Below are 20044 nucleotides of genomic sequence, written 5' to 3'. Positions count from 1 at the left end.
GAATGGTTCCTGCAATTTCACATTGATATTAATTCCTCACATTTAATTTGGAATCAGCAGTACACAGTGACAGTTGCACTTACCCCAAGTTTGGTTCCAGTACGAGTGTTTGTGGAACAAGGTTGTTCCCAAAGTCGACTATTCCGACACATTTCTGGCCATCTGAGTTACAGAGGATGATCCTGTTGTTCGACACATCCAGAAAGTACCAGTTCTCATTTATCCAGTCGTAGGCCATACTGCCGATAGCTGTAAAAATGTCAAAAGAGAGTCTGTCATTAATCAGTGGTGTATTACAAAATATAACCTTCTTATTTTACAGGTTGGTAATTCCTTTTTTTTTAAATCATACAATTTTTTTAAACACTTTTCATTCTACATTGTTTTCACTGATTTTATCAATACCGGTAAGCTTTGAACTTACTCTCGAGTGATACTTCTGTTGGAATTTCCATAATTTTTTGGGTAGTTTGGTTCATACATTTCATTGTAGACTTGTCTATTGGTGAAGGTCTATACATTATCTAGATGAGTAAATAAAATCAAAAAGTAAACTGAAAATTAAAGAAGTGAACAAAGGATACAATAATATGAACATGTGTTACAGGTCAGTGTTGGCTCTTAAAGAAACAACAGGTATGTAAAATTCTGAATTAATTTTGTCGTCGTCTTCTGCTGTCTTAAGTATATCATTGTATTAAATAATAAACGCTTCTTCTTGACTTAATTTAATTATCACAATTCCCAGAGCCGATTCTTTTTCATCTACATTCAATCTTAAAGGATTTCTTACCCAACACACGAGTTGTTTTCTGTGGTCAAAATCTACAGTCCTGATGTAGTTGGCCTCTGGTGAGCTGTGATTGAGTCTGAGGGTAGAGTTTAAGACATCGTCTAACCGAAACTGTAACAAGACCTTGGAGGCAGCCACCCAGAAATATGTCTTCCCCGTCAATGCTCCTATAAAAAAATAAAAGCTTGTTTTATCATAAAATGATTAAGATGAAAATAAATAATGTTTATGAACTGGTAAATAGAAATATGCCCTCCCCGTCAATGCTCCTAAAAAACTAAAGGTATGTTTTATCATAGAATGATTAAGATGAAAAAAAATAATATTTATGAACTGGTAAATGGTTTCCCTGAGCAATTTTGTTTTCTCCTTTTAAAATCTTAATTGATGCAAATGTGGGTAAAGGGGGATAAAATGTAGATCAAGTGAAGTAAGCATAACAAAAAAAACCCACCATCTAAAGGAAAACATTGGTTGCCATCTGACCCATATCCACTGACACAGGAACATGTGACTTTGTTGGTGGTATCATTGAAGGAACATTTCTGATCACAGATTCCTTCGTGGTAGTCACAAGGGTTATACTCTGAAACACCAAACATACAATGATCATATATATCTCAAACTGGTGAACATTTTACAAACAAAGCTATACCCTACAGTGTTTTACATGAATAGCTTTATGTTGCATTGGTAAAAAAATAATCATAATTTGTAGATCATGAATTGCTCGTTTTCATAGATTCATGCAGTAAAGGCAGAAATAACAAATTTTGTTGGAAATTAAATTTTTAAATTTCATTTATTCCATCATTAACCATTCATCAATGAAATTAAATCCCTAAAAACATTTTTATATGATAATGTAAGTCATACTCATTTCTTAAACGACAAAACAGATACCAATTTAGATCACAAGTGAATAAAGTTTATTCCCATCAAACATTCTACAGTTTAAGTTTGTGTATGCAGGTAAACCAATTGTGGACTACCTGTGTTAACAATGTTACCTTTTTCTGTTTGTGCTCTATTACCTGATACGTTACAAAAAAATCTTGCGATGAGTATAAAATTCATTTTTTGTATGTTAAGACATTTGATGACTTGAGAAGCTGATGAACTTCTTTATGGAGCTTCTTTATGAATTAAATCGATGACTACAGTAGTGTACTTACTAATACAAGTGTTGTTTTGTTCCGACACCTTCGTGAATTTGTCAGAATCGCAGTAGCACTTTGGTCCAGCAATAGTTTTTGTGCAGTTGTCTGTACATTTTAATGTATCACAGCTTGTACGGAAGGTAACTATAAAAGAAGTTGAGAAAAGGTGAGTTTCTAACAGGGAAAGAGATAAACCTTCACTTTAACATTAGTAACATTATGATAGTAAGAGTGTTATAACATTCAATCATAACTTAATTCTGATGAAACTTATCTTTCCCTTTTTTTAAATAACAGCACGATGAATAACAATTCTTTTTAAAAGTGCAACATGTGGAATGTTAACTTTATATTAATGTCAATAATCAGAATAGCAGTCAAGATTAAGGAGCCATCCTAATTTTGTATGCGTAAAGTTAAACAATACATGTATTCATGTTTTCAATACACAAATTCTCATTTTTATATGGATTTTTTATAACAATTTAGCAATTTATGAGTAAAGATTCATTAATTTGTATTTGGCACAAACAATAAATCAACAACTGCAAAAAAAAAAAAAAAAAAAACGCTTACCATTACAACTACTTTCATCACCTCCCAGATAACAATCTTTCTTTTTATCACAGAACTTTGAAAGTGGAATGCACACTTCTTCCCCGGGACACCGCTCATAGTTTGGATTGCAACTTACATAAGGTGATAGGGTTTCGAAGGGGGCTAAAAAAACAAAAAATATTTCAAATCAGTGATATTTCATTCAATCTCTACCTTGTATGCTGGTCATTAATGGAATAAAAAATTAATGAAACACATATTATAATACTTTTTTATCAAACATATAATTGCCATACATTGGATTATACTAAATTTGAGCTATTTTGGTGGTTTAATTAATACCAGCTTACAACAAAAATAAAGTAATCAAAATATAGATTAAAGATGTATTTTGTAAAAATTTTGAAATATCCTTATCTTTTGAAACCACCAAATTCTTAGTACAAAAACTTTTTTGAATATGTCAATTTGATTGCCTGAAATATTATGGTAAATAAACAGCATGTTTTGTAAACTTTGTAGTCAAATGCATATCATGCATTCAAATTGCTCTTTATTCTTTGTTTTCATGAAACAACCAACAATTATGTTAAGGAATGCATCAACAACAAAATCAAAGAAAGAAAGACATGCAGCTGTGGTTTGTCAGTAACATTGACAGAATGGAGATTGAAATTACTGAAACAAGAAGAATGAACATTGTTAGCCGTGTGGAACTTTTTCGGTGCGAGCCCCTCACCACAACAAGTCTACTCACTCCATGAGACTGAGCCAGTGATGTGATTATCCAACTCAATTCCTAATATCCCATGTAACATAGAAAGCTTTATGACATTACAGGAAAACATGATATCTACGCGGTACATGTAGGGAGAAAAATGGTGTCAAGTTATCTTCAATGGAAGTCACAATCATTTGATATGACAGGTGTTGCCTAATTAACCTTGTGGCCCAAAGGTAACCTCTCCCACCCAAGATACTATGAAAACTCATCACTTTCTTATTCTGGCTTACAGTTCTTGGCATATTTGATAAGTTCAATTTTATCAGTAAAATTAAACTTTTTTTTTGTATGCATCAGAACAAGCAGGGAAGAGAGGCTTTCTTTATACTGCTGCTCCTAGCAAATAATCTAGCAAAATTTGCTATGAAATGTTTTAATAGTTAATTTAAAAGTTTTAAAAAATCTTTCTCTGAATCATGATGAGCTTGAACCAGCAACCTTTGGGTTACTGGCTTAATGCCTATGACCACTGAGCCACAAGCTCCAGATTTTAAGATCTTCATCATTTAGTAGCTAAATTTCTCCTGCTTCTATGTCAAGCAATATAGCAGGTATGTGCTGCTTATTCCCTTGGTAAATGCTCATTCATTTTTCCCCACACAGAATTATCTAATGATAACATAAGAATGCATGTAACTGAAAGCTATCCAATATAGATCTTATACATAAGCCATGCATCATTTTTATTTTAAATATCAATGACATTTCTTATCAGATGGATGATAAAAGAATTTTGTAAAAAATATTTTAAGTGAAAAATCTCAGTCTTGATCTAATGCCACCATGCAAATAAAGGAAGAAACGAAAGAAGATGGAAGGCCAGACTTGGTACAAAGCTGGGACAATAATGATTCCACATTTACACACCGTGAAATAGATATACTTTACGTACTATTATCAGTTGACCTCCTTCTTCTTGAAGTTGTGACACCTGAAATAAAGACAGATCTGAAATATCCTCGTCACTCAAATCTTCATTGTCATCATGATTCAGACTGTATTATTTACAAGCAAGTTATTCAAGTCTCTGGAGATAACATTTATCTAATGCTCTCATAGATGTTCATTGTTAATTCTTTCATTCTATATTTCATTACACATATTAATTAAAATTGTCAGATCTTGATATCTAGATTTTTCTTGGATGTTTTCCTTTCATTAATTTTATTCTTTCACCACACATCAAACAGACATCTTTCTCTCAATCTTGCTCTCTTTTTTCCTGTTATTTCAGCTTTAAAGGCTTGCCAAAAAATCTGAAAAAACTCTCTCTCTCTCTCTCTCTCTCTCTCTCTCTCTCTCTCTCTCTCCACACTAGACTCACACTCTGAGTCGGACTCGTCTGAGCCATCATCACAGTCTTGATGGCCATCACATTTCCAGCAGCTGTGGATTTCCTCGATTCCGTCGTGACAGGTCCAGAAACCCGCACTGGCTGGACAGTCTACATCACCTACAAATATACACAGTCTACATCACCTACAAATATACACAGTCTACATCACCTACAAATATACACAGTCTACATCACCTACAAATATACACAGTCTACATCACCTACAAATATACACAGTCTACATCACCTACAAATATACACAGTCTACATTACCTACAAATATACACAGTCTACATCACCTACAAATATACACAGTCTACATCACCTACAAATATACACAGTCTACATCACCTACAAATATACACAGTCTACATCACCTACAAATATACACAGTCTACATCACCTACAAATATACACAGTCTACATCACCTACAAATATACACAGTCTACATCACCTACAAATATACACAGTCTACATCACCTACAAATATACACAGTCTACATCACCTACAAATATACACAGTCTACATCACCTACAAATATACACAGTCTACATCACCTACAAATATACACAGTCCTTATATGAAGATTCACTTTTACATTCAAATAAGATAATTAAAATATTATCACCTTATGTAACTATGTCATTACATAATTTAAAGTTGTTGCCGATGCTTTCATCACAATTTATGCATCAGGTAATAATATATTTGTAATTAGTTTATAAATTATTATTTATTAGACCCAATAAACAACTAATACATGTACATGTATGTACATCAGAAAAGAGACAATATACAGTATTAATATCCTTAACCATTTAGGAATTACTTAACCTTGAACACAATATATTTGACTTTATAAATGACCCCATAGTATATCTTTTGTGTACCTCAATGACTTTATAGGAATGCTATGACAAGCTACTATTATCAAAACTCATAACAAAAAAGTAACAAAAATTCAAGATGCGGAATCTATAAAAAAAAAAAATATACTAAATTGTGCCCATTTTAAAGATGTTTTAATAGTTATTCATGAACATCTCCTAGGAGAAAACACTACCTGGAACTTTTAGTTTTTTGAACAATGAAAGAATATATAAATCAATTAAATGAAATTTTATTAACTCGCTGGCTTCAACCTATGGAACAAGGTGAAATAAAAATATGTAAAGAAGTATGTCACGTTGGCTGCACATGCCTAACACTGACCCACTGCATCACATAAACGTTTGATATGTACAATTTGTGCTCGAGAAAGTCATGTCACTTTTAATCTGCCTGCAGAAGGTGATCACAGCCCAGCCCAGCATAGCTCTGATAGTGTGTCTCCTGTTACATCGCCACCATGTTCAATAAAGGAAAGCAAGATGTATGAACAAAGTCTTCAACATTGAAGTTTTAAAGACTTCTCTGAAAATTAAAGTACAAGACCTTGACAGCCGCATTCTAATTTTCGAAACACGAGACCAACAGCTGAAAAAGAATGACTTGCATTCCAGGGCATCAAAATCTCTCCGAAAATAAACTTTCATTTTCCAGAATGTGATGGTCTATGTCTTGGGTAGATAAAGGACAAAAAAGGCACAGCTAATGAATTCCTAGACATTTTCATTGTTTAGTCATCAGTGTATAGGAAAATACAGGGGCATATTTTCGAGATTGCTTTGCTTCATCCAGGACCATTCCAGTAATGAGATATGTCAAGAGAAATTGATAGAGTCTCTGCATATACTCTCTCTTTCTTTACCCCGAAGTCAAGATTTTCTTCTTCCTTGGGACAGCTAATCTGTTCAAAGGCCGCAATGACTTGGAGTAATTGAATTTCAAGTTTACCATTATAAGAGAAGAAATTTCAGGAATTTACCATAACCAACTTGCTCAAAAATTAAATGGGTGAATGATGTAATAGAGAGAAACAATGTCACAGAAGGTTCATGAGAAAGAGAGAGAGAGAGAGAGAGAGAGAGAGAGAGAGAGAGAGAGAGAGAGAGCAATACTAATGCTTCAATAGAAATGATTAATGACATCTATTTATTTGTCTCTATGAATCTAATTAAGGGAGAGTCACATCTCAATGAATAGCTGCTAATGTCATTACATGGAGATGAGAGGTTACAATACTCTGTACCTGTAATTATATAACACCTCAGGGACAATGCATGTCAATTTTCCATGCACAGGTAATAGCTCAAACAGAATGTCTACCTGTCTATCTCAAAACAAACAGAACAATGAACTTTGATAAAAAGATAATGCCTGCAACAGTGAAACTTAAGAAAGAGTCCACAACTTTCACTTTCTATAGCAAATTTGAAATACATGTACATGAATAATTCATTAAAGGATTTATTTAACAGAGTTTACAGCAGATAATATTTAAACTAAGGATTGAGTGGTTCAAAATTCAGATAATTTCCCCAATAATGCTATTACAAGGGGTGCCGATTACAAGGGCCAGTTGTATAAATAATATTTTAATCAAATTAATATTTCCACTTCTTTCAGTTTCCATGAAGCAGGAACTTAAAATGATTCATTTATCAATAAGAATTAACACATGATTTCAAAGAAAACATTCTAGCCTTAGTATTGAATTTCATAAATTCCCCACTATAGCATTTCAATTAATAATACATGTATCTAGAAAGAAAAAATTGGAAAACTGATTAAATAAAAATAAAATTGTCCCCAAGTTTCACTTTCTGTAGGTCTACATGTTGCCCTTGATTACACAAGACATGTTATTTATGAAAAAGATTAGACAATTCTAAGAATACCCTACACCAAAAAAATTCAACAGACATTGCTCATTTGCAATATTTGTTCTAATACGAGTGTTTATCTTTGTTAAAAATAAAAAAAATTGATCAATTAGATCATTATTCCCAGATATCTGGGTATCTATGATATTAATCAATGAGCGTTTTTAGCTCCCTGTCATAAAATATCAATAAAAGCCTTGTAAATCAGCATCACTATCGAGCCTTCAGCAGTTATAATGATCGAGAGCAACAAAATCATTTCTGTATAAAAGCTGAACAAATTACACATGTAAATATTGACAAATCATATGCATCACTGAGTTAAACCAGTGAAATTTCATACTGCATTAAACTCCGCCTTGCTGGTTTAATTGCTTCAGTAAATACTACATAATCTGGCTACTACCGAATAATCCATGTGATAGAATCGGTTGATTTTATCAAGAGAGGGTAGTACTTTAAGTTGAATAACAGCTGACTGTGTGTGTCCACGTACTGTCCACTCTTATCAGCTAAATGCTCTTGGCATGGAACAGCAGCTAGCTAGCTGACAGAAACTTGATCAGGTTCAACAAACTGACCATTATAATGCTAATCAATAAAAACTAGTTTTGCTCTCCAATATCCTGACAGAAAAATGAAATATTATATGCCATATCAATTTACCAGATGAAAAAACAACATAGAGCCACATGATTCGAGCATTGATTCTCAATATATGTTGATAGTTCAAACAACATCTGTTGAACAAGATACCAAAGTCTTAACATGATATAATATTTCATAAATAATATAAAAATTAATTTAATCTGCTGATCCAACAGCACTCCATATGTTAAATTTCAAAATATTTTTTTAAAGTAATTTTTATCCTAGTAAAGTACATCGCTGTGTATATAAACACTCAAGATCTCTGCAAAATGTAAAAAAAAAAAGCTGCACACAGAGTTTCTAGAAAACAACATGATGTCAAAAATCCCTCTACTCCATGTTTTATTCAGTTTAATGGTTTGAAGTAGGCTGATCCTCATATTTCTAATACTTTTTCTATTTTTTAACGTGGAGTACTTCTGTTTAAGGTCAGACGACACGTTCCTCGAGAATCTTTTTTGTATCTCCTCGTAATAGAGAGTTCCAATGAAAAAATTTAATTTTATAATTATTTTAAAAAAGATTAAAATTTAATTAGACGTGGTTATGTGTCTAGATGGCCAAGTGGTTAGAACCGTGGCTGCCCACTGCCAGAAGCGTACAATGTATATGTTCTTGAGGTCGTGAGTTCAAATCCCCTGTCCGGCAGAGATAGAGTTCCTATATAGTGAATTTTGCTGTGCTGTATATGTATTTATTTTTATATCAGCAATTCAAGTGTATTTCCAAGAAGATTATATAGGAATTTGCATACTCTAGTATTTTGCAGAAATGCCTGGTAAGGTACCCTAATTTTTTGCAAGAAAGCTTGTCAAAATAGTAGTAAACCATCAACAAATTCCTGGAAAAAGTTATATAAAATTGAGGAACGTGTCGTCTGACCTTAACAGAATTCCCCTGATAGCTTATTTACAACTCCCTCCTTTCATAGTGTCATAATTTAACTGCCATTACCAACTGATGCAAACCAGAATGGAGTCTCAATAACCTGACCATTCATTGGTTTATGTACCTGCTTACTATAATTCTTGAACATTGAGGGTGTGGTAATAAAAATCTGATGAATATTTCTTGTATATGTACTTTTAGGTAATTCATCAAAAACATTCAACATGAGCTCCGTTATTTGCACTATGGTGTACAGAAATATTATTTGGTAATCTTCCAACTTTTATATCTCAAAGCATATATTTCACAGCTCTGATTTTATTCTATAATTGATGCAAAAATTCAGAGTGATGTCTCTGTCCTTAAAATCAACCCATTATGACACCTTATTGCCACATAACAATTTTAGCATATTTTACCTAAATATTATCTCAAGTGTGTGTAAAACTGCTAGGGTGAAAAAGAGCCAAGGATATTATTTTTTTTTCGCCTCTTTCATTCCTCTTTCCAGGACATTAAATCACTGAATGACTGTGGGCCAGACGTCCCACTGGTTTTACTGGCTGTGAATTCTACCTGTGTTCAAGTTGTAATCTTAAGATCATAACATCACCCAATCCGACAAAACCAACTGTCAAGAGGAATGGCTCCAGACCACAATCCCTATCAAGATTACAAGCCCAGTTTGATGAATTTTTAAAAAGAAAAAAAAAATAAAGGTTGCATGTGACTGTGCCTCACCGGCTATCAAAAGCCATCACCTGTATACTTTTCCCTTTGCTATGAAATACAATGTGAAGGAGAGTTTATAGGTCTGGTTGTGACCTGGTTAATCGGATGCCACCCCCGTGGGGTTTTTCTCTCTCTGGTATTTAAGTCACCACTAGCAGCCACAGGTGACAGTGTAAGGATTTCTCATTGTCTGCACCACAGGAATTGTCCTCATTTATAGCTACACTGATACTGGTATTTGACTACTTTATATATCTTAGTGGTCAGTGTGAGACTGACCCACAGACCCAATCAATACCACCCAGACATGTGATTAAAAGCCAGGAACAGGTTGACCAGTGTCCAGTGAGGATCGGATCAATAATGTAATTATCCGTGTCATTAGTGTCATCAATAAGTTATAGCTAATAACGGCTTCCATTCCATCGGGTGCAGTGCACTCTCCGAACTTCCCTACAGGGACAGCTAATGTTTCAGTGGCCCTGTGAAATATGACTATGATAATACAAAGGGTTAACAATATGACAAGAAGCCAAAGTTAAGGGGAAATTAATGTGAACCCCATTGATGATACTGCCAATAAATCACATCGAAACTTCAAGTGTAAACAAAGATACAATTACAAGTACCGTAATTCTGTATCAGATTTTAATACATGTAGTTATAGAGGCATTCAATTGTATCAGAAATGCCTTAGGGATGAAAACAAATATGTGCAATGCTACATCACATACATATTTAACAATTAAGGAAATGTTTCATATGATTATCAAAAGAGATGCAGAATGATTGCTTCATTTTATATTCCTGATAAAAAGAATATTTAATACTGTAGTTTCCTAATTAAACACGAGAAATTTATATTTGCGTAAAATCTCGAGAAGTACGTACCACATGAAGATTTTAAAATCTTGCATCATTTTATATTTTTCATTGTCTCGCACACAACTGCAGGATTGCAGAATTAATTACTTGTGTAAAATAAGGAATCTACAGTCTGCATGTATACAGGGAAATGCTCAGCCCCGCTTCATTTTGCTCCTTCCGCCCTCGTCAGCAGGCGAATTTAAGACAGAGTTTTAAACTGTGTTTGGACAAATTAAAGACTGGGCTAAACCAGTTCCAAGTAAAGAAGCTAGGGCCAAAAAAATGTGATGAAAATAACTCTGTATACAGATCACTCTCTAAACTATACCCTTATGACCATGTCCTTAAATGACAGATTGACCTTTAACCTCTCACAATATGACCATGATCTTACTGGTTTCAGACATGAGTTTGTCCCTTGAAGAACTATATATAGGCCTACTGGTATGTTCTGTAAGTATTAATGCACACATACATGTATTTGAATACAAACCTATTTGGTTTAAGGCAAGTGACTAGACTACTAGAGTAAAAAAATGTTGTGTCACAAACGTCGAGTTCAGATTACGGATATACTGAAGACTAAAATGTACTGACAATGTGTATAATTATAGTGACTTAAAATGAAGATTGCTCTTCAACCATTCAACTGAAAATCAATATAAAAGCTAATAAGACAACTTTTAATATAAAAGTAATATACTATCCATTAATTTTATAATAGAAATGTGTCAGATCTAAATGTATATCATGCTAAAGATAGTGATTTTGTGTGATTTTTAAATAAAGGTACTAATGCCTGATCATACTTGCCAACTGACCCGATTTCGTCGGGTCACACCCGATTTTTCAACCCTTCACCCGATTATTTTTTATGACCCGGCGGGTCATGCTTTTCACCCGATTTTTGTCGAACAACCCGAAAATCTCCCGATTTCCGGATTTGGTTCGTAAATTACGTTGCGCGTTTGACTTCCAGTTATGAACGCAAGCTGAGCTTGGATTTACGTAACGCGTAAACAATGCCGATGGCTATAACAGACACATTAAGTGTAATTATTATCGTGAGTTGTTTTGACTAAGCGAAGGTTTGAATCATTAAGTGTGATGGCTTCCAATATGAAAAGGTCTTCATCGGGGCCAGCGGAATCAAAACCAACAAAAAGAAAACGATATTTTTGTACCTATCAATTAACATATCTGGGAAAATGAATTCCCATACAAAGAAATCGAGTACAAAACGAGGCTTTTGTGTTCTATGTAACGCACATTTGAATATTGGATTTTGTGCCCAAAATGATCTGACTAAACATTCAAAAACGCTAAGTCATGTATAGAATGCTTTTTAATACACAAAAGTCTTCCAAGTCACTTACAACTTTCATGCCATCATTTACAGAGTTCAAAAGCAAAGGTTAATGTAGCAGAAACTCTTTTTGCATTTTTTTTTAGCTGAACACAACCTACAAATTTCTGTGTCAGATCACTTTACAAAATTTAAAATCAGCAACTGTTAGTTAAAATGCTTCTTTACAATAAAGTATTACACATAAGTTTTAACACATATTTCTATTGTATATACCTATGAAATGCATGGTGAATATGTCGTGAATGTCGTTACGCGCTATGACCAGATTTTTTACTTTCCAAATCTGGTCATGACCAGATTTTCACATGTTGGAGGTTGGCAAGTATGTGCCTGATCAATACTTTATTTCTACATTTATCTACAGTATATATTTACATGTGAATAAATTGAAGTAGCCCTAGTGCTTCTTGATGGAATCATTCATCCTTCCCTCACTATAAACATGCAGGACAAGTAATATATATAATTATTGATCAGTATACATGTAATAGGTCTAAAGGTCAACTAATAACACATTACTCAATCATAATCATAACTCGTTAGTACTAATGCAAGACTGGGTCAACGGGCACTAAATAATATATCTGATTTATTATGTATTAATACGCCTGACGTATGTCCTATTAACGCTGTACCATTTTCCCTTGAGTTCATTCTTTCTGCATGGCCTTGAAATTTATTGAGTGTGTGTTGCAGTTAAAGCATTAATTCTTTAAAAATAAATAAAAGAACTCTTTAAATACAAAGAAAATTCCTAAAATCTGAAGCAAAAATTCCATCAAGATCGAAGCTGCAGTCATAAAATAAACAAAGCCATCTGTCTTCTGCTTCTGGGATGTGACAGAGTACAGATACATGGATATGATAAAGCATAAAAAGTAGGTGTCTTAATACAATGCTCAATGATGCTCCCATTCTTGACAGAGACACTTTATGTTCATGCAGCGAGCCCCAGTTTCTAAAATGGGAAAGTGATTCACTTTTAAATTCAGATTTAAACAGACTGCTAAAATTCAACCGTGCCAAAGGAAGATGATAAAAAAGACATTGGGATTTTTTTAAAGACTTAATTTTTGAGTATGACAGGAAGCCACAAATGAGTGGAGCCCATTGCTAATATTCAGTGAAGCTCGCTATCTGATTGCATGGTCTGGCCCTTTGTGAGGGTGACCCTGGGGTCAAACACACCCTGTCACATGATCCCCCATAGAGAATGACAACTACAATTGCCACTACCTGCAGGTGCTCTAATGGTCTCGAAACACCAAACAATAACAGTCACTATTAGACAATTCCATTCACAAAATTTCTTTGAAAAGGTTAGCTGAATTCTAATACTTCTTTTAGAAACTTGAGCCCTTTGCATTATCATTACATTATATTTTCTAAAATATTTTCTAAAATATTTCAACATGATATTGACAGCACATTATGGACCATGCATATCATTTGCACTTAGCAATTAAGACATTTGGAAGGTGAAGATCGTGGACTTCTTTGCATATTGAACCTGCATGTGAAGGAACAACATGTATTACATGCAAGACATGAACATATTTGTACTTTAACATGGGGGTAACCACTGGCTGCCATCTGTCACCTCTAAACCCTGTTACTGACACCAGTCAGTTACCAAATACAACATACCAGCATCAGGTGCAGTCTCTACATGACTCATGCATTTTTTAAACGCATATCAACTACAAATTCAGGTCACATGTATGTAACAGACCATCTATCTACAACCATGATAGTTCTATTACATTGTAGCAAATCCCCGACAGGCACAATCTATGATTACAAACACATTTATCCTTCCATGTTCTATGCCGATTAATCATTACATTGACTACAACGCCTCTGATTTTTCACTCAGATTAATTCATTTCAATTTCTACACTTATTATTTTATGCAAAAAACGGCACTATATCTGTATAACCAATTTCCTTTCCTTATCTAGTTTCCATGAAATAATCCTCTGCCAAACTTCATTTATATTAATCTGCAAAATCAATCAGTGATAAATTGTCTCTCTTACATTCGATTGCAGTCCTTGATGGGGGGGGGGGGGGGGTGTCCGTGTAAGCTTAAAGTAACACCACAGAGAAAAAGTGTGAAGACTCTAGCTTGGATAATTTGTATAAAAGAGTGCACATTTCTTGTTTCTCAATTACTTCTCACTCGCTTATCCCTATCAATATCAAGGAGAAACATATTGTATTGGTATTAAATGAATGCAGTGCACTAAATAGCTTTTCAAAGGCCCAAATAAACCCGTGGCAGGTTATTAATGATTTGCTAGATGAATGAAATGCAATGTCAATGGTATTAATTGGAAATTGAGGGAGAGGCTAAATGAAATGCAGCATGAAGTGCACTAGAAAAACTTTTCCAGAAATCAACCCCGAAATAAATCTTTCAGCGAGGCAATTTTAACTATTGTGGAGGAGGGTCAATATCGCACCTAGACAAGGTGTTTTACGGGAGAATACCTGGTTTAACATTACAGAGGTGAATGGACGCCATAAATTTTCACCAAACCACCTTGATAGTTACAGGGACAATGACTCTGATCAGCTTTGCCGGCCTGAATCATCATATTGTCCCAATGTAAATGCATAATCACTGGCCTTGCCTTATATTCTTCAATTTTCCTTCAGTGTTAAGATTTGGTGATTTGTTCGCAAATTTACATAGTTCACACAGTATGGCTGCATGTGCATGCATGAATCAACTAGTGTGGTGTACTGTAAAATAAAAAGTTTAACCAACAATACAAAATTTGATAAAGACCTGTTCTAGTTATCTTCTGCATGCACTGACTTTGATTTTCCACATGCATTCTAATGAAATTGAGCATCCGCAACTGCCTATTTGATGATTTTTATTTTCTTAATTAGTGTGTTACAGTATTACGGTAAAAGGAGAAAGTTGAAACAGCATTTCAACTAGGATATCTCCATTGATTGATCTTAAGATGCCACTTCCTGTAATCCACTTCTTTGCATGATGAGAAATGTTCAGGGGATGGAGATGTATATACAATGATTATAAAGCTCTTCCCCGAGGTTCCGTCGTAGATATCAGTCGACTTTGCTACATTCTATTGACAACATGGCCAAGAAATCATTATCAATGGCATATTCTTTGCCTCTTTGAAGTCTGCAAGGTCACTAAACATCTCATTCTCTCGGATTCTGTGAACAGTGGTGAAAAGGTTACTGCTTGGACTTTCAAGGAATGCAATGGGAGAGAGAATGGATAAAAAGTAAAAGCAAGAAATGGAGAGCCAGCTCAAAAAAAAACCCAGATAAGTCAGTGCCTGGGATGCACTTATAACAAAAATAATTGAAGGCTATGAATGTGTACATATGATTATCCCAAAATCCTGTGTCCATTTTTTAAGTTACAGGGCCAGCAAAATGTGCATCTGCTGAAGGAATTAGGTAGTCCACATTTTCCTCAATGCATGTCATCTCATCTTATTTAATTTCGTATCAGTCTTTCCTATGTCTTGAATCAAAGCATACATCCTTAGCATTAATTTATTACATTATCAATACAGTGTTCTTTTACAGGTACATTTTCATTTATTTCAAAGATTTGGGAGATGAAGCCTATTAAAGTGTACCAGTATGTTCTCTTGCCAACTTGTTTAGATAAATATAATACGGTCATACAAGTTCACTTTTTTAATGAGGCTCTTCTCACCAATTTGTTTTCTTTTTTCATGATAGTGGTTAATAAAGATACACGACTCTTCTGCTAATTGGGACTGGATAGGTTTCAAAAAACATTCTATAAATATCAGTAATATTGTTTAAACTTGTAACAGACTAAACTTACACGTGGTCATTTTATACGCATACACTGCTATTAAAATGCGCAGTATGTTTGCAAGAAAGATGAATGTTGAAAACTTTCTCCATGATGAATGAAAACCTTAGAATTTTATATTTTATAAATTATAATTGATTCACTGGTCTGACCAATTTAAAAATAATCTATAGTCTTCTAAAAGTTGTCAATTGTTTGCAACCATGTACTTGAGATGGGATGTTAAAACAGGTACTTGTATGTTGGGGTATTGTCTACATCCCATTCAATTTCAGGGAAATAATTAATCCTACGATTAAAACCAGTATTCAAAATTGATTTTGAAAGTACAAATAACTTCAAATTTGCATGTGAATTGACAATAGGTTCAAGTGTGTACAGTGAATTTAATTTGGAGGGGGGGGGGGGGGGCTCTTGAGGCAGGAAGGGAGGAGGAGGAAGGAGAAATATTTACATATTTTTTTACTTAATTTTATCAATTTTAAAATCACTACTTCATACTTATACTAATAATTAAGTTCATCTTTAGGACATTTCCATGGATTAGTTTAACACAGTTGGTAAAGATTAAATAAATTCTCATTTTGTGAAATCAAATCTTATAATAAACTTGTAAAGATATTAATCGATTATATTTAATGCAGGGAGATACAGCAACCTTATCTTCAGACGATACTTTTTCTTTATCTTGAAAACGTTTTCAGATGGTTTTAATATCTACATCTGATATGCAAGAAAACATGCATGTAGAAGTACACAAAGCAATAAACGAAAAACCATCAGTCCGTTTCATGTGTCTACCAAAATAATTCCAGTACGATACAGTTTTATTTACAGGCTTCCATGACAAGCTGTTATCATAGCTTAATAAAAATACCTGTTCAAGAACATACCAGACTGCACTCATAAATATATATACATGATATTATTTTTGACATTTTATTAAAACAACATACATGTACTCTCTATTTGTGAAATAATTGATTAATTCTTTTAAAGTACAAAAAAAATGCAGTACATGTATATCTTCCAAAAAGAGCACAGACTTGAACAAACATTTCCATCAAGGATATATCTAATCCGAAAATAATAATTACAGACAGAAAAAGTTTGCTTCGTTCTTCAAAGCTCCATAGCTTTTTCAACATCAAGGAAAATGAAAGTTATTCTGATGGAATAGCTCAAATCATTTTATATGATATTGTTTTATTTCTGACATTACATATTACCATTGAGTGCAAATAAATTGAGGTTCAAAGATGTCATCCCAAATTTTCCCATAGTATTACAGCAATGAAAATATTTCTGAATACAAAATAATTCACGAAACAATCCAACATTAATGAAATAATGATTATTGGGGGCCGAAATTGACTAATCACAAATATGTAATAGTTCTTTCAAGGAAACAATAGTTATTGTCCTGCATGACCATGTATTGTATTGTTTATTACCAAGAACCATACGATTCATATGACAATCAAAGAATTTGTTATTTTAAGGATAGTTAGTAGATCCATTATCTCAATCTCTTGACCCAAAAAATTCATTAAAGGTCAAACAAGTTTTTCACACAAACATTATTCAATTATGATATTTGATTCTTCCAGAATAATCTTTTATAATGAGGTTTCACATACTGTGAGATTTAGTCCAAGAAAGACTTTAAGGATTTGAGATAATGTTGTTTATTATGATTTTATATATGTATTTGTATAAATCTGATATAAATCTCTGACATATGACATCTTTATTTTTCAATACAAAGACTAGTACCACTGACGTTGACGTTCATTTCAAGGACTTTTAAAATACTCTTTGTCATAATGGCCAATGCTTTTAATTCAGTTCATGTTTATAAATCTATCAGAAGATTTAATTTTTATGCTTTTGTATCAAGTCAAAATCACAAGCCATTGAGTCAGCCATTTTATTTTTTTTAACATTGGTATTCATATGAAAATTTGCATATCAAATTTGGTGCGAGCTTTTTAAAACTAAAGTCTCTTATATTGCGTTTGTCTCGATTGTAAAGGGCACTTAGGTACACACTACAAAACATGGAAAGGAAGACATTTTCCACATCAAAATATTGGGGGGTAGCAATTTCTTGGTTTACATCAGCTGATCATTTTATAGAGAGTACATACAAAAGTCTTTATATCAGCTGTGTTTATTGACATAAATTGAATAGATCCCCACAGCGTAAGTCAACTAAATGGCCCTCGTTGATTAGCAGACTGAATAAAAGGTTATAAAACAGGTTTGGGTCACCTTTGTTGGGAACAATGGTTTCAAACCAACTTATTTACTTAGTTGAGATGAAAATATTCACGCAATATTGTGTTCTATCCTTAGATCAGACTTTTGTGTACCGAATTACACAACACAATGTTGTAAAACTGAGAAAGGTAGATCGTTCGCGATTTGAAAGGACTCCGTTTTAATAACACCAATGAATAAAATCTTTTACTATTTTTATACAGAATACATTTCTAAGAGGTAAATCCGATTAAAATATAAGTAATTGGGGATAAATCAATGGCTAGAAAAGCCCAAAATAATAACACAGGTGAGAGGACCCCTCAATGATCCCCAGGTGTGACAAAAATTCCTTACCTCTAGTGTATGTGACGGCAGTTACCCATATCAAAACCACCAAGAAGAAAAAAGCAGACGGTAGCTTCGCCTGCATTGCTGGCTGAAAGCCTTCTTTAATCACTTTGTAGTTGCACTCTTACTTAATCTATTAATTTGCACTGCACACATAAAGGAAATTCGAACAGTATATCCATTCCCACCACCATGTGCCGTGTTGAAGTTTCCACTAGGCCTACCGAGCGTTTGAATGATGTTGACTTCGACAAAATGCGACGTCACTGCTGTTATTTTTAGAATGGGGAAGACACTTTCGAAGAGGGATAACTCAAAATAACAGCGGAGAAAATTTTACACTTCGAATGGTCAATGACTGGATACATAGGGGACAAGCTAATAGTATCAAACAAAATTTTTCAAGTATATAATATTTTTTTATACATAAAGTATATTGCAAAAAAACATGTAACGTTATCATAGGCGCTTCCCATTTAAATTGATTATAAAATATTCATCTCTATACTAAAAAACACTTTCGTAAGGATAAGAATATTTCTATATGGTGATTAGAATATGGGGACCGCTTAAAGTATATCATTATTATATTTTTTTTAAGTAAATTGTTATATATCTATATAGATTAAAAAATATAACGTTACATTGTTTAAAAAAAAAAAAGCTATAGCCTTTGTACAAGTATGCAAAATGCTGGATTTATATCGTCACATCTTAGAAACGAATGGTTCTGAAATAATGTCAATATAATGTCATATACCTAACCTTGGTACCTAATTTGTACATCCAATCTATATGTATTTTCTTTATAATATGTAAGTCAAATTGCGATATTTGCTTGACGAGCGTATTTTGCAACATACAGATTGCACTTGTTACAAGTGATTTATCATGATTAATTAAAAGTAGTGTAAAAATGCATCAACATCATTATTTCGAAATGATATTGTCAATGTGCTGGATACTAAGATGACTAAACAAAGTTTCTTTTTTTTTTTTGGGGGGGGGGGGTGTCACAACCGCAAGAATTTCCTGTGCTGTTTTGAAATATAGAAATAAGTAGGAAAGGAACACGACACACTCGTTGTATTGTAAATGTTAACGATAAATTATGTTTATCCATCTCTTTATTGTAGACGGACCACTTGAATGTATACCCGTCTTTACCCAAATATATTGAACAGATTTAATTTTATTTTAAAAATTAAAGCACGGTCACTGTACGAAGCTTATAAACAGATAGCATTTATGTTTTAAACGATACAAAACAAGATTAAAATTAAGCGAGGTTGTGTCTTGATAATATTGACAAAATGATGAAAAATGTTTTCAGTAAAAAATTACAATCCACACTCTGGTGACAAAGTGTACGACCAAACCAGTTTTTACTTTTCTCCTGTAACAGTTTAAATATATTACGGCATAACTTTTTTAAGGATTAATCGAAAGTCAGTGCTGGTCGATTTTGAAAAGAATAAAACTGATAAACTATACAGAACCTATTTTTTTATACTTTGGGTTACGTTAACAAGAAAAATAATGTCCCAAGGCGAAGCATCCGTTACTTGGATATGATAACAAGTTTGAAGTTTTAGCTCTCAATCTTGAAAAGGATATGTAGCAGAATTAAAAACTTTTCTTATTTCTATGTTGCATTACTTACATCAAATTTAAAAATTGGTTGATCG

At 33.3% G+C, this 20044-nt stretch overlaps 1 protein-coding gene across 3 annotated transcripts in view; it reads right to left on the bottom strand.

Annotated features, from left to right (window-relative positions):
- The window catches only part of LOC128156905 (prolow-density lipoprotein receptor-related protein 1-like), a 74535-nt gene extending 55933 nt beyond the window's left edge, over window positions 1-18602 (bottom strand). For 2 of the 3 annotated variants that reach the window (XM_052819233.1, XM_052819235.1), the window contains exons 1-9: window positions 18363-18602; window positions 4620-4748; window positions 4188-4226; window positions 2530-2673; window positions 1969-2097; window positions 1248-1379; window positions 794-960; window positions 425-524; window positions 84-249 (exon numbers count right to left, since the gene is read on the bottom strand). In XM_052819233.1, coding sequence (XP_052675193.1) covers window positions 84-249; window positions 425-524; window positions 794-960; window positions 1248-1379; window positions 1969-2097; window positions 2530-2673; window positions 4188-4226; window positions 4620-4748; window positions 18363-18438 — 1082 coding nt within the window. In that variant the 5' untranslated portion in view covers window positions 18439-18602. The remainder of the gene's footprint in view (window positions 1-83; window positions 250-424; window positions 525-793; window positions 961-1247; window positions 1380-1968; window positions 2098-2529; window positions 2674-4187; window positions 4227-4619; window positions 4749-18362) is intronic. The other variant, XM_052819234.1, reaches the window with a different exon arrangement.
- Window positions 18603-20044: the final 1442 nt, after the last annotated feature.

Source organism: Crassostrea angulata, chromosome 7 (assembly GCF_025612915.1).
Source record: "Crassostrea angulata isolate pt1a10 chromosome 7, ASM2561291v2, whole genome shotgun sequence".
Taxonomy (NCBI): Eukaryota; Metazoa; Mollusca; class Bivalvia; order Ostreida; family Ostreidae; genus Magallana; species Magallana angulata.
The sequence above is the reverse complement of the archived record's forward strand: the minus strand, read 5'-3'. Positions and strand labels throughout refer to the sequence as shown.